We start from the raw sequence: 16,698 nt of genomic DNA, 5'->3' as shown, positions 1-16,698 counted from the left end.
CTAGCCTGGGACCATTTTACTGTTAATTTCATAGCTAGAAGTTTTCATTTTTGCCTTCTTATATGTATGAATAATGTCTTTGTTATGCTACCTTCATTAACAGAATTGGTATAAGAAATAATTTAAAAACTTAGAAAAATTTAAAATACTGAGTAACTGTTATAATGTTAATTTACAACACACCCTAAATAAGATTTGACAGATTTCTTTCCAATGTATTGAAGTTAGAATTGTGACAAACTTTGACTTACATTCTTTATTGATTCAGGAATGAAATTGCTTTTAGCATCCTGTTCTCAAAAAATCCTACATAAAGTAGCTCACTTCTTAGTTGCTAGTAGTTGTTAAAATGTTTATCCATCTATACCCTCCTTCACATCCTCCTCCGCAATCACCACACCGTTGTCCCTGTTCGTGAGTTCTTTATTTTTTTTTCTTTTTAGTTCAATCCTGCCAACTCTTCCCCAGCTGTCCCCCAACAGCTGTCAGCCTGTTCTCTATCTATGAGTCTGTCTCTAATATGTGATTTTCAGTTAAATTAAAAGTGGAAATTGGGGAAGAGGGCAAAATGAGTGAAGGTGAGCAAAAGGTACCAACTTCCAGTTATAACTTAAATAAGGCCTGGAGTATAATGTACAGCATAGTGACTATAGTTAACAGTACTCCACTGTATATTTGAAAGTTGATAGGAAAGTAGATCTTAAAAGTTCTCATCACAGGAAAAAAGAATCTGTAACTGCGTGGTGATGGATGTTAACTAGACTTACTGTGGTAGTCATATCTCAATATATACAAATATTGAATCAGTAATTTGTACTTCTGAAGCTAATCTAATGTTATATGGCAATTATATATTGATTTTTTAAAAAGTGAATAATAGACTGAGAAATTGTTTGACATAGACTGTATTAGCAACACTGTTATCAGTTTTTCAATTATTCAAGTGATGTTAACCTAAACTAGTGGTCAGGAACCTTTTTGGCTGAGAGAGCCATGAACGCCATATATTTTAAAATGTAATTCTGTGAGAGCCATACAATGACCCGTGTATGTTACGCATTATCCAATAAAAATTTGGTGTTGTCCCAGAGGATAGCTGTGATTGGCTCTAGCCACCCGCAACCATGAACATGAGCAGTAGGAAATGAATGGATTGTAATACATGAGAATGTTTTATATTTTTAACATTATTATTTTTTTTATTAAAGATTTGTCTGGGAGCCAGATGCAGCCATCAAAAGAGCCACATCTGGCTCGTGAGCCACAGGTTCCCGACCCCTGACCTCAACAGTGATGTACCTCAAATTATTATTTCAAACAACCATTTAGATAGTAAATTTAATTTAAAAATGTGGCTCAATTTCTATTTTAAGACTGTCTCACCTGACCTGTGGTGGCACAGTGGATAAAGCATCAACCTGGAAATGCTGAGGTCGCCGGTTCGAAACCCTGGGCTTGCCTGGTCAAGGCACATATGGGAGTTGATGCTTCCTGCTCCTCCCCCCCTTCTCTCTCTCTCTCCCTCTCTTTCTCCTTTCTAAAATGAATAAATAATAATAGTAATAATAATAATAAAAGAATATCCTATGTATACTTCAGAAAAATTTTTTTAAAAAAAGACTGTCTCATACTAAATCTCCTGAATATAGACTTATTTAATATTTATCTTAACATTTCATGAGACACTTTTATTCAAAATGTAGAAATCTTATTAAAGTTATGTATTAAAAAGCTGTTGAAAAAACAAAGCTATGATAATATATCAAAGCAGATTAGATTAATGAAGGTTGCTATTTAGACTTCCCACACCAATCAATAAAATATTTTGTTTATAATGCTTTTTATGTTTCTAAAAAATGTCAGAAAATCTCTCTAGCTTTGTAGTTATTGGCTTACTTGTAATTTTTTGATTTTTAAAATTCAGGTAGCTTTATTATGTAAATATAAATTATTAATCTGAGGTCACCTTACATTTGTTGCACTTGATATCATTTTGTATCTGGACACTGCTTGGAAATAATGGTTTTGAGTATTTTAAATTTCCAATTAATATTTGCACTTATGATATTCGTAAGATATTAAAGCATTTATTATTTGAAGTACTTTTTTTTTCTTGCTGAGTTGGGTCAAAACTATTATTTTTAAGTTGTTTTAACTGTAAAGAACTTACTATAAATGAATCTAGTTTTAAAAAGCACACTCTTAACAATTGTTTGTATTAAGTAGAAGTATTTGTTTATATGATCCGTGGATGATTTATACTTTAAACTATGAGTAATTCTTTTCATGTTGACATGTTGATAGGGAGCACCATACTTTTCAGTGAATATAGCTCTAGCTTCCTGAATATCCATCTGGGTGGTGTAGAGGGGGAAATATGAGTGAGAGACTTAAGTACTGAGCTTAAAAAACAGTTAATCATTTTTCCCACCCTAGCATTGAAATAATGGGAGCAAAGGTAGTGGAAACCACAGCAGGCCACTTGTTACTGTTGACTTAAGTACAAACAGTGGTGGAAGTGTTTAGCCCTTTGGGAAGTTTCGTGATTGAACAAGAACTCTGGAGTTATTTTGATAAGGGAGAATAGCAATGTGGCCAAAACTATGATCATCCCTGAGGTCTAAAACAGGCCAAGGATGAAGGGCTGAAGTGTTTGCTCTTCCAGATGAACAAAGATAAATTCAGCTAGGAAAATAAACTCAGTATTTTGGTCAATTTGCAACAAAATGGTGAAAGAATTAAACTGTATATTTTGGAACTTGGCATAAAGAGGTGTGGGAAAATAGTTCAGCATCTCCAATTCTGGCTTAAATTTTGCTATAGAATTGGAAATAGAGCAGAAAATTAATGCATAAACATATTTAACAATACCACACCAAATGTTGTAAATCCAAAATGAAAACTGAAACTCCATGAGGGGCAGGAGTAAAGTGTTTTCTCAGGAGTGCTTGCTTATTACATTCGAAGGCACAGTTTTCTAAGCATTCATTCCTAACAGTGTCAGAAATCAAAGTCTTCTTGATATGAGATGGCTGTTTTCTCTACAGTTTCCATTCTTGTGATTATGCTATTCTTCTGTTTGAGGAAGAATTAGTTTATGAATGCTTCTGATCTAAGAACCCAGCCTTAATGAAATGCATACTTGACTACATCTTGTTGTCTTTTATTGCATTTGACTTTGCAAAATACATCCTTTTCTGGGATTAGTTAGTGCTTTTCATTAGATGTTGTGCCACTTTAGACAGCTAACCAAAAACCCAGATTTTTCTGTAGCTTCTCAAATTCTAAGAATTTCAATTATAGCAGATATAGGACCACTTACATGTTTTAGAGAAGCATTTATATGAAAATGTCACAAACTGAAGCTGCTTGCTCTGTTTCATGTAATTGGATCAAGGAATGACTATACTATCTTCAGATTTAAGTCTATAACTTTTTGTTACTGTTAATCACAGGTCACTATTGCTTTACAGAGCTTGGTGCTTTAGTATTCCAACAGTAAACACTTGTTGTTTAGTTAAAAGCTTCCCCATTTGGTCTCCTTCTGGCAGTTCAATGAAATTGAAATTTATTCTGATTAAAAGATGCTGTAAAACTGATATCAAGGTAAAAACTTCATATAGTAACTGAATATACCTATTTAGGTATATAGATGGCATGTCTATAGTAATGAGTATAGGTTTTTATTTGAAGTTTTGCTTACTTTTTCTACTTTTAAATACCAAGCTAATGGCTTGACTAAGAGATTAATCTGAGAAACTATCCATAGAAAACAGTATACTGATCATGTTATATTGTCTTCTGTCAAATTTTAGGGGATGATTTGGACTTGTTCTTCTCTACTTCTAAATTACTCTTTAACATATAAGAAGTTAGAAGTTAAAACTTGAGAATATATGACATGGGTCTGACCAGGTGGTGGCACAGTGGCTAGAGCATTGGTCTGGGACAGTGAGGACCCAGGATTGAAACCCCAAGGTCACCGGCTTGAACACAGGCTCACCAGCTTGAGTGCAGGGTCTCTGGCTTGAGCGTGGGATTGCTGGCTTGAGCCCAAGGTTGCTAGCTTGAAGCTCAAGGTCACTGGCTTAAGCAAGGGGTCACTGGCTCAGCTGAAGCTCCTCTGGTCAAAGCACATATAAGAAAGCAATCAATGAACAACTAAAGTGCCGCAACGAAGAATTGATGCCTATCTATGGCACAGAAAAATGTACTGAAGTTAGAAAGATGAGAAGATGAAAAAGGCAAGAGGGTATAGAATACCAAATTCTTAAGAATGTGAATGCATAATTTTTAAGTATGGGTTGAACTTGATTGTGATAATTATAGCTACTATTTATAAATTGTTTAGTATATGTAATCACTTTATATTCATGTTCTTATTTAATATTAACAATTGTACAAGAAAAATATCATTATAATAACCACTTTTCAGAAAAGGATACAAACTCTGAAATATTAAACCATATGGCCAGTGTCTTAATTCCTTCATACATCATGCTGTGTACTAGACTAATGGTTAAATATGTACACACACACACACACACACACACATATATTTTAGATGAGAGGAGGGGAGATAGTGAGGCAGACTCCTGCATGTGCCCTGACCAGGGTCCACCCAGCAACCCCATTTTGGGCCAATGCTTGAGTATCGAGCTATTTTTAGCACCTGAGGCTGATGTGCTCTAACAGAGCTATCCTCAGTGCCAAGGGCCTTGTTCGAACCAATTGAGCCAATGGCTGAGGGAGGTGAAGAGGGAGAGAAGGTGGAGGGGGTGAAGCAGATGTTTACTTCTTCTGTGTGCCTTGACCGGGAATCCCATCCAGGATGTTTATATGCTGGTCAATGCTCTGTCCACTGAGCCACCGACCAGGGCCAATATGCACATACTTTAAATAAATAAGTATGCTCCCTGGCCAGGTTGCTCATTAGTTTGAAGCACTATTCTGACACACCAAGGTTGTGGGTTTGATCCCCCATCAGGGCACATATAAGAGTCAACCAATGAATGTGTAAATAAGTGAAACAACAAATTGATGTTTTTGTCTTGGTCTGTGTGTGTGTCTCTCTCTCTTCTTTCCTTCCTCCCTCCTCCCGTCCCTCACTCTCTCTCTAAATATCAGTAAATGAAAACATTTGTAAGTAAGTGAACATGCTATAGTATATTGATTAATTTGTTTATATTATTTGTATTAATTGATATTATGTATCAAATGATAGTATAATCATTTATATGATTAGCATATATAATATGAGAAAGTTACAGGTAATAACTAAAGGTTTTTACAGTTATGAAGTGGTGTTGTTTTTTTCTCAACCCAGGGTGATTCTGTACAAGCAGGTGATGATTCACCGTTCTCAGATTCTGTTACCCTGGAACAAACAACAAGTAACATTGGTGGATCCAGTGGACGTGTTAGTCTGTGGATGCAGTGGGTGCTCCCCAAAATTACTATAAAGCTCTTTGCTCCAGATCCTGAAAATAAAGGCACAGGTACAGGATAACTTTTTTTGTGTATTGAAAAGATAAAATATTAAATTTTAATTTAAAGGAAATAGTAGACCTAGTTTTGTCATTATCATTTAAATTAAATAAACATTAGATCTAATTCAAGTGATTTACATTAGCAATACTAATAAACTGAATGTTACACCTCAATTTTATCTTGTTCATATTAAAATTTATCCTAAATGAGCTAATTTTTTCTTCAGCATATTGATATATTATGTAATTATCACTAAAACTAATGCAAAAGTAAATGAGTGATATCAGATAAAGCACTTAAAACATTAACTAGAAACTCCTCAGTGTTAAAATAGGTATCTTATCATAATTGTAAGGCCTATATTGATATTAATTTTGCTTATTATTGTAGAATTTTGTGTAATGAACATAAAATCTCTTTGTAGATATCAAGTATATATATGCCATTAATTGTTGGGCCAATATTGAAATTAATGTTTACATCTTATTGCAGAACTCTGTGTGGTCAGTGAACTAGAAGATCTCAGTGCTTCCATAGATGTCCAGGACGTATATACCAAAGTGAAATGTAAAATAGAAAGTTTCAATATTGATCACTATAGAAGCAGGTAAATAATGAACGATGATTATGGTAAAGGCTATATTTCCTTTGAACAAAGTATATAATTAGAATTTTTATATTTATACTGATTAGTTATTTTTTGGAAATCCTATACGTACTTATTCTGAAAGAGGGTTCTTAACAAATAAATTGGGTAATTTTACTTGGTTTTCATTCATATGTGAAATATAATAAAGGTTTTTTTTCATAAAATGGCAAATCTGTTCATAACTATCCACATTGCCATATTACATGATATAAGGTGCTTTTACTAATCATCTCACATGTTTGTTACATATGTTTTACATTTGCTAAGATGCCTGGGACACAGGTGATGGCTTTGGTTGTTACTGTATCTTTGCCATCTATTCCCTATAAAAGAACAATGCAGATTAAATGAAGCAACATCTCATGTCCCTTTGCACTCTGGAGACTTTTCATTTCTCACAGATGATTAAAATACATATGGCGGATATTCCTAGAACAATATTTTTCCTTCCCTAATAAATTTCAATGACAAGTATGATTATTAGCAAATATAATTTATTTACAATGATAAATAATGGTAGTAAAAAAGTTAAATTTTAGAATTTTCACAAAGCTATATAGCAATTTTGTCTTTTTTTCCAAATAAAAAGCCAAATCCTTATTGGTTAGTTTTTCTTGTATGTTTGTTTAATAATAGTACCTGGGAGTTTTTTTAATTTTTTTAATTTTTTTTTATTTTTTTTCATTTTTCTGAAGCTGGAAACAGGGAGAGACAGTCAGACAGACTCCCGCATGCGCCCGACCGGGATCCACCCGGCACGCCTACCAGGGGCGAAGCTCTGCCCACCAGGGGGCGATGCTCTGCCCATCCTGGGCGTCGCCATGTTGCGACCAGAGCCACTCTAGCGCCTGAGGCAGAGGCCACAGAGCCATCCCCAGCGCCCGGGCCATCTTTGCTCCAATGGAGCCTTGGCTGCGGGAGGGGAAGAGAGAGACAGAGAGGAAAGCGCGGCAGAGGGGTGGAGAAGCAAATGGGCGCTTCTCCTGTGTGCCCTGGCCGGGAATCGAACTCGAGTCCTCCGCACGCTAGGCCGACGCTCTACCGCTGAGCCAACCGGCCAGGGCCGGGAGTTTTTTTTTTTTAATTGAAATATAATTCACATATCATAAAACTCATACATGCTTTTAAAAATGGTTTTGTAAATAGCATCGTACTTTGAATTTCATAGTATTTTGGCATAGTATCAGCTTTATTTATTTTTTTCATAATATTCATTTCATAATATTTTTTTTCATAATATTCATTCAAAAATTATTTTCTGAATGGCTACAGAAGCACATGCTTCTATACCTTTATTCACGCATTATATACCCTTAAAACACTCTTTTTTATTTAACAGATTTTTTTTTTTTTTTACTATTTTCTAAGTGAGAGGAGGGGAGATAGACAGACTTCTGCACATGCCCAGACCTGGATCCATCTGGCAACCCCGTCTGGGGCCGATGCTCTAATCAATTGAGTTAGTTTTAGCACCTGAGGCTGATGTGCTTGGAACAACCAAGCTATCCTTAGTGCCCAGGCCAATGCTTGAACCAATTGAGCTACTGGCTGCAGGAGGGAAAGAGGGCGAGAAGGGGAAGAGAAGCAGGTAGTTGCTTCTCTTTTGTGCCCTGACCAGGTATCAAACCCAGGACATTCATACAGCAGGTGGATGCCCTATCTACTGAGCAACAACCAGGGCAAACAGGTTTATAATTCTACATTAAAACAGTTGAATTTTATCCTTTCTTGTATATGTTATATTTCTCATGTCAATAATCATCCAACTGTCACAGGTGAAATACTGTGTCATAATGGAGAGGTTCAGAATATTTTGTTGTATATATATAAAGACCTGTTATAATAGTATTATCTTAAGCATATGATAATTGTTTTTATTAACAGTGAATCATTAATTGATATTTCATAATGGAATGTTTAGCTCTTTAGTTCCCTTTAAATGGTGTATCTCTATCAAAGTGATGCTTTCAAGTGATACATGAATATTATAGCCAAAAGACATAAATCTTGCCCTTATGTACCTCATTATCTCACTGGTGAGATAGAAATAACCCAGCAAATAAATATTAATTTATCATTAAGACAAATGCTTCTATGCCCATACCACAGTGTGGTGCTAATGTAAATTGTTCTGTCTGATTGCATTGTCAGATCCACATTTACCATATTTCTCCATGTATAAGACACACCCTTTTCCGAAAAAGTTGGGGCCTAAAAACTGGGTGCATCTTATTCAGTAGTTGTAGATTTTTTTTAGTACATTTTCCACTTGTTTTTGCGCTCATTGTTGAAGACAGTGATTTGTCATCAGACACAGATGAGGACAAGCTAATGGATGGGAGTTTTGACAGTGATGAGGAGTTGTATGAATTTTATGATTAATAAAACTTGGGTTCAGTAACTTTATGTAATACCTTTTCTTTTTTTAATTTCAGGCCCCATAATTAAGGCATGTCTTATACATGGGGAAATATGGTAGTTCGGTGTAGTGTTGTTTACATCCTATTTGCAACAGTTATATATGCTCATTTTTTTAAACTCAGAATAATTGAATAGAACAGATAAGGTGAACTTATGTTTTCCAGGCCAGGGGAAGGTTGGCAGTCAGGACATTTTGAAGGAGTATTTCTACAGTGCAAAGAAAAACCTGTGGTGAGACTCATTTAGTAATTATGACTTTTGAAAATATAAACTGTTTATCTCTGTTCTTTCATGTACTAGGACTGATGGTTACAAGAATTAGAGCTCAGAGTAATTCTTTACTTATTCTACCAGAATTACATTTTAAAATAAAACTATTTCTTTAAGCTGCATATGTTTTGTAACCATTTTTCCTGTATAGCAATTAAGTAAATTTTTTAAAGGTCAAAGGTAGGATTGCTTTTATTAATATACTTTATCATTAAAAATTATTATATTGACTTTTAAAGAAGTTTTTCTCATTCATAAGTGAGTCATGTGGTTGTCCTTTACCATAAATCGAAAGTAGCCATTTTACACCAAAAATAATTAATTTTTATTTTCATTAACAATGCTTTTGCAGAAGATGGTCCAAGCAGAGGCCATACCTAGCAGTGGCTCAAATCTAAACCTATGCAAACTTAGCAGAATAAAAACTATCTAGAATTTTTGCTTATGGCTTTTATTGCTTTTTGTCTTTTCACCTTCTTTGCTCCTGTCCATCACCTCAAGCCTTGGGAAAGAGTGTTGGTCTTTGGGGCAATGTGGAGGTGTCTTCCTTTCCTGTACTGACAAGCTGAACAGACGCACCTTGTTGGTTCGACCCATCAGCAAGCAGGACCCTTTCAGTAATTGCTCTGGCTTCTTTCCTTCTGTAAGAAATCATTTTTAAATTATGCTACAGAACTCCCATTAACAGGAACACAGAGAAGGAACTGAACTATACATAGAGTCAACTCTTGATTTTCCTTTTGCTCTGCACTATCTACTTTGCAAATGAACAATAATTAATTTTTATATTAGACTTGTTTCCACTATAATCTGATTTGTTTCTGGGTATTTGTGTATGCTGTTTATCACTCATCACTCTGGTTTTGTGACAAACTAGTTTTACAATCACTATAAAAACACAAGTCGGATGTTAAGTATGTTTTTTAAGTTATACATGTATTGAATGATCAAGAGTTGACCATACTGCTTTTGTCTTTCCTTTTATGACTCTTACTTAGTTTGCTTTTTTCTCCCTATTATTATGCCATTCCTTTTCACAACTAATTCAAAGTTATATAATGCCCTCTTGAATCTGGAAAAGGCTGTTATGTCTGTCCTTGATCAGATAGAAAAGGAACAACTAGACTGTACAGTGTATACCATTGACTTTTAGAAGTTTTGAGCCTTGTTTTTCCGTTTGGTACAATATAGCTGAATATATACTGCTCACAAAAATTAGGGGATATTTCAAAATGAATATGAAGCTATAAAAGATCCCCTAATTTTTGTGAGCAGTATATTATTAAGCTAATTATTTTAAGTGACATTTTTAAGTCAGTAAAAATACATGTATTTCAAAATATTAAGAGCAGATTATCACAATGGTAATAGAATTTTCTAAATTTATTAAATTAATGCAAACTTACTAGATATTTTTTTAGCATGTAGAATCTACTTAATTATTTTCCCCCTTTTTTTAGTAGCTCAAAAGGGATTTAAGGCATGTATCCTCAGCACTTTGAAACCTTGCCACGTATTTTAAATAACTTTTCCTAGAGTTAATAATATTTGCATGGCCAATGCTAGTTTTCAATTTGAGTTTTGAGGTTTTCTGGAAGAAGTTTTCTCTTAATATGTCTTTTGTTGGAGAAAGTGTTGTTTAGATTTATTTTGTTCTTTTTGAATGTTCATTAGTGTCCATGAAAAACATTCCTAATAATTTTGACATGTATTCATGAAAAAAACCCTGAAATTTATATTAATATTCTTTAAAGATTTTCTTCATCAATTTTATTATTTATTTTATTGATATTTTCTTAATTATTAGTATTTTCTAAATTTTAATCTTAAATTGTATAAAATGGTGATTGTTTCTGTATGAAAAGTAATTGTATATCAATCCAACTCTAACTAATATTCATTCATTCTTTTGTTTTTGTTTTTTTCCCTCTTAAGGGAATTATGGATTCAGTACTTTAAAAAACAAATTGCCTTGCATAGCAGTTTGCCTTTTAAGAGTAGCTACATTCAGTATATTTTAAAATATTTTTTTTCAAATCTGAACATTTATACACTGAAATACCTTTATACTAATTCCAGGATTCAGATCTTGCCATGAATGAAGATCTGAGTAGGGTTGTTGAGCTCAGTGGTTGCCTTGAGCCCTTCTCCAACATCTACTTTGGATACCTGGAGACAGTGTTGTGTGGCCCCTTCCCATGGGGCCATCCACAGCCACTGTCCTCTATCCACTGTGGCCTCTGTCTAGCAACATGGTGATCAGAGTTGTAGGACTTTTTCTTGCTTTATTGTATTTCCTTTTGAATGTAGAAAGAAATTGGAAAAGGAAATGAAATGAGAGGCAATCAGAAAGTTGGAAACAGTAAAAAATGCTTTGAGGGCAGGACAGTAATATGCAAAATTATTATATAGCACATGCATTTAATGTCTGTTTCCAAGGTTTTTTACTGTTCATAAAATTAACTCTAAATAAAGTAAACATATACAAAGATAAATTGTTTCTCACCTTTCTTCATTGTAAACTCCAAATTAAAAACAAAATCAACAGTGATAGCTGAATTGCATACACTTTTTCTCTGGCCATGTCATTGGGTGATAAGCAACAACACAAAAGGAAGAAAATAGAAGCAAAAGATGTTTACTTGTGATGGGATAACATGGGTCAGACACATTGCTGCTGTTCTACTTCTCACATTTTTCCTGTTTGGAGAAATACATTTCTTTCTTTTTCTTCTTCCTAGTTCACCTCCTCTCATCTTGACTCTTTGGACCCTAATAAATAAAAAACTATTAAGCTTTGGGAGGAAAGGTTAGGAATGTGAAGTATAATAACTCTAATTTTATATTGAGTTTACAAAATAGGATTTTATGTACCTTAAGTTTTTTCTGGGTAACTTGTGAAGAGCTGGTTTTTTCATATGTTGAGAAATACAAAGTATGCATTTTACTTTTACAAGTATGTTGTTTTACTATAGTTTGTTTATAGTGTGCAAGTTGAATATGACAATTGGAAAATTTTTGTCAGAAATATTGAAGTTAACACTGACATAATTTTCATTCTAAATCAAATGTTGTGTGTATTAATACAGTATAGAACCAAAGAATATGAGTTTTAGAAGAGTTAATAGATCTGTTAACAATATGATAGCCACTGAAAATAGACAAGTTTAAAGGGCAAATGTTTTTATTTCTGTGTCATGTTATTTCCAGTAAACACGAATTAAATGGTTAGTTTAGTTATCGATGAGGCTCTTTGTATGGGCTTAGTCTTCATATAAATAAGCCAGATATCCAAAGGAAAACAATTTTCTTATATATGTTTATTCAGTGAAGTTAACCATCTTTTCTATGTAGGTTATTGATCAGAAATGGAAGTGAATAACATGATTAGTTCAATTTTACCTGCATAAGCAGCCCCCCTATGGCCCATATAGTGACAGCATATTTATGAAAAGATAAAATCTAGAGATGATCTGTTCGAAATTGAATGTTACAAAAATGTAGAAATCACAGAAACAAGCACAAGGAAGTTAATTACCTCTCTCAAGATTTACAACTAGAACTCACGGTTCCTAACTTTCATTTCAGTCACACTGCCAGTCTTAGAAGCATTTGCCCCATCTGTAGAATTATTCAGTAATGTGCTCATTAAGGGGTATAGACATAATAAAATGTTATAATACAAATTAAGATCATGTTCTGCTTTCAAATAGCTTTTTTTTTAATAAAATGTGTGTTGTGATTTCCTTTTTCTGGAACAGACGACTGCAAAACTTCTAGATGGCACTCATCAGCAGCATGGATTTCTGTCTTTGACATATACAAAAGCTGTAACAAAAAATGTCCGCCACAAGTTAATATCAAGAAATGAGCGAAGAAGTTTTTATAAGTTATCGGAAGGTTTAACCGATGGTTCCCCTCATTTTCTTCATGAAATTCTTCTTTCAGCACAAGCTTTTGATATTGTCCTTTGTTTTCCTTTACTTAATGCCATTGCAAGTATATTTCAAGCAAAATTACCAAGGATTCAAAAAGAGAAAAGAAAATCTCCTGGTCAGCCCATGAGGACCCATACCCTGACCTCACGCAATTTACCTTTGATTTACATCAACACAAGTGTAATCCGAATTTTCATTCCAAAAACCGAAGAAGTGCAGCCAAGTATTGAAGGTATTGTCTTCAGAAATTGTTTTAACTTTCTTCTAGAGACCTTCGTTTTCTTTCTTTTTTAAAAATTATGGTAGCTGGTTATGGTTTACAGTTTGGTGTATTTTAGATAGAGTAAATATGTTATTGTCATTCTGCAACTATATCTTTAGTAGATAATTTCGGAATATTGGGTATCTTTTTGACTCTTAATTACTAGAGTAAGAAGAGATGTTTTTCTTTGGGGCTTTTGCAAGTAAAGCTTATTATGCTTTCTGTCATTTGTTGTATGAATCTGAAATGTTGGGTTCTATATACCTAAGGTAACTAAAAATTAGTTAAAATTAGCCAACACACCAAGACTCTTATGGCTTCTTCCAGGCTTCCCAGTGCCCTCTGAAATTGTTCTAGGTTTTAACAATGAAATGAATTGATACTCCCACTGCCTACATCCTCAAGAGTGGCTTTTACAATTTAATTTCCTTCATGATATAAAAGAATGAGGAACTTTAAGAATTTTTCAGTGAAATTATAATGATATGAACTTTGGAGCTATACAGACCTGAGTTCAAATCCCAGCTTTTTACAAGTTATTAACTTGTAAAATGAACTGTGAAATCTTAAGCGACTTAACTAAATCCCTGTGTAAAATAGCAATAGTAGTACCTAACTTGATAGTAGGCCTTATTAATAGCTTACTTTAAAGTGGTGATTATAGGAGACTGCGCATGGTGTAGTTCCATAGTAAGCTCTCTCAATAACAAGAAGTCTTATCAGATGAAGGTTGTGTTCTTTCTTTTAAAGTAGAATTTCTGAAAGTTCCACATTTCACTACTGCTTACACCTCATTAGTTTACATTTAGTTATATGAATATACTCACCGTAAGAGAGGGTGAGCAAGAAGCTTTCCTATGTGGTAGTGTGCCCAGCTAGTAAATCAGGACGCTGTGAATTTGAGAGAGAAGAGACAGTGGATATCTGAGGGATAGTTTCTGCCACATGAAAACATCAAAACTTTTTTATTTTCTCTGAGTTATTGGGAGAAAAACCTTGAATGGTCATTGATGTTTAAAAAAAAAGAAAGAAAAAGCACCTGGTTTTAGTCTTTTCTTTCCTTTTCTTTACTTCTCTTCACTTTTCTTTCTTTCTCTCTCTCTCTTTTTGGTTTTTTAGAGGGAGAGGTAGAAAGAGAAAGAGGGAGAGGAAGTGAGAGGAATGGGAAGCATCAATGGGAGCTCCAGCCGAGCCAGTGACTCCTTGCCCAAGACAGTGACCTTGGGACCAAGCCAGCAATGTCTGGGCTCAAGCCAATGGGGTCTTGTCTAGGATCCCATGCTCAAGCCGGCATCCCATGATCAAGCCGGTGGCTTCGGTGTCTTGAACCTGGGATCTCAGTGTCCCAGGCTGATGCTCTATCCACTACACCACTGCCTCTTCAGGCCAGTCTCTTTCTTGTTGGAGTCTAGTCTGTCTCTGTTCTGTTTCTCATAGATAGATGATTTTAATTAGGGAAGGTACTCAGCCTAATCTCAATAATTCAGGTGAATTCAAAGTAATGGTTCCTTTAACAATCTGTAAATAAAGGAAAATATTTGTGTGGGGGGGGTTTAGTTCTTAATTCCCAAGATGTCTATCTGGAAATAAATTCAGTGTTGTTATACTTATGTATTCTTAATACAAACCAGTTTCTATTTTTTATTCTAATTTTTACTAGTGACTGTCATAAAATTGATTACTTTGAGATGTGAAATTACTGTTCTCTGCATATGCTGTATTCTGACAGCACTGGCATTGTTTTCACCTCTTTAGATAATTTGTAGAAATACCTGAACAGAAAAGAATAAAGAATTAGTCATACTGAGCAAAACAAGTGATTTGAGAAGCAAACCATTAACCAGAAAAGAAGTTTTATATTTATTGCAGAGGCAATGACTTTATTCTTTCTCTTTACTGTTATTCTTTATTATATGAATATCTAATGAATATTTAGATAATATAATTTATACTAAAATTCCATAGGTAGAAAATGAAGCTGACATTTTTATACAATTTAGCTTCCTGAAAGTCATAATAGCATTTCCACAAAATCATACAAGAAGAGGAATAGACATAAAAGGTTACTGAGATTTCTAGCCATTTTTGATTTCCCAACTCAGAATAGAGGAAAATGCTTTGGAAACAGAAGTAGTTTGACTTTGTTATTAGAAAATTTATCATTGTTTTGGGAAGAATCTGGAGTGGAGTAGTAATTTTAAAAATAGGACATTCTTGTATCTATATCTTTTTCCATTAAAATAAAATTATAGATATTTTGTATCTTGGTAAAAATGAGAGTAAAGTCTCATGATATTTCTACTATAAAAATTTCTAAAAATTTTTTAAACATTTTAAGGATATTATTTTCCATAAATATCTCTGGTTGGTATACAAGCATTCATTTTTCTCACTAGAATTCATTCCTGTAATTTTCATTAAAAATAAGATATGTTAGTAAGCTCTTGTGATTTACTGAAAATTCCTTGTAGTATATACTTTATATTTTCCATCTCATAATTTTCTAACTATTTTCATTTGAATGTTAACCAATGATATGGCCAAAATTTCATTGACACATCAGAAAGCAGTGGTTCTGGAGTGTAAGGCTGGTGGCCGAGGCCAGGCAGGTTCACACTGGATTCAGGCAGACGGTGGAGCAGCTGCGGAGCTGGAAAGCTTTGGGCCATTTCCGTTCACCATACTGCTCAAAAAGTTAGGGGATATTTTATCCCTTCATACTCATTTTGAAATACCCCCTAATTTTTCTGAGTTGTATAAATTCTTGCAATGATGGGCAAGCAAATAGCAGGGGAAAAGTACCCCTAGCAGAGGCGGGCAAGCAATACACACCAAGGGAAAGCACCTGTAGCCCTACACAGGCTACACACACGGCTCTGTCACATGCTCACACGCTTATCATGCAAAGTGCAAGTAAGCCAGTCTAACACAGGTGTTTTTCCAATGTGAAGGTAAGAGGTTAGGATAAGGTAGAGAAAAATATAGATGAAAAAATAAGGAAAGGTCATGCAGAGAGATCAGGAAGGAAAGCGACTCATCTGACTGTGGTAGTAACATAAAAGTGTTCAGTAAATACAGAACTCAAATTATTTGACTTAATTGGTCTCTAAACTATCACCTGTTAACTAAACCTATGATGAGTCCTTTTTCTTGTAATATCCCCTATACCAGTGTTTATCAACCACAGTCCACAGACAAGTGCCGCTTCACCAGAAATTTCGTGCCTGTCATGAAATAGTTAACCATCCTGATGTTGTATGAAGATTTTAGACCCAGTGATTTTAGTGGTTGCCAGTTATCAGCCTGTATCATCAATGACAGTACTACTGAGGTTGTCTTAGATATCTTTGGCATTTCCTGGCCCATTCGAACAGCCTTTTGCACTGAGCAGAGCTTTTACAAATCATGCGCAATAGGCAAAAGCATTCGGTAGTCAATGCATTGTATGTATATATGGAGTTCGGAAATCAAGCACCAACTTGTACCCTGTTGCACTATTATGGGCGGTCAATTTGTTGCATGTTCCCATTTCTAGCTGGCTAGGTCACCAGTTCCCCATTGTAAAAAGGTTGAAAACCACTGCCCTATACTGTTATAAGATTTCACACCTTAAATCTCACACCAGAAAGTATCAGTATTGGTTACAAATACAAATAAAAACAAGGTAA

General features: G+C 34.4%; 1 protein-coding gene across 4 annotated transcripts in view; it reads left to right on the top strand.

Moving 5' to 3' along the window:
- VPS13B (vacuolar protein sorting 13 homolog B) overlaps positions 1-16,698 on the top strand; it is an 890,836-nt gene that overhangs the window by 476,907 nt on the left and 397,231 nt on the right. For 3 of the 4 annotated variants that reach the window (XM_066265974.1, XM_066265971.1, XM_066265972.1), the window contains exons 26-29: positions 5,327-5,498; positions 5,983-6,097; positions 9,332-9,473; positions 12,592-13,000. In XM_066265974.1, coding sequence (XP_066122071.1) covers positions 5,327-5,498; positions 5,983-6,097; positions 9,332-9,473; positions 12,592-13,000 — 838 coding nt within the window. Of the gene's footprint in view, positions 1-5,326; positions 5,499-5,982; positions 6,098-8,724; positions 8,792-9,331; positions 9,474-12,591; positions 13,001-16,698 lie in introns of all 4 variants that reach the window. The other variant, XM_066265975.1, reaches the window with a different exon arrangement.

This window comes from Saccopteryx bilineata, chromosome 3 (assembly GCF_036850765.1).
Source record: "Saccopteryx bilineata isolate mSacBil1 chromosome 3, mSacBil1_pri_phased_curated, whole genome shotgun sequence".
Classification (NCBI taxonomy): Eukaryota; Metazoa; Chordata; class Mammalia; order Chiroptera; family Emballonuridae; genus Saccopteryx; species Saccopteryx bilineata.
The sequence above is the reverse complement of the archived record's forward strand: the minus strand, read 5'-3'. Positions and strand labels throughout refer to the sequence as shown.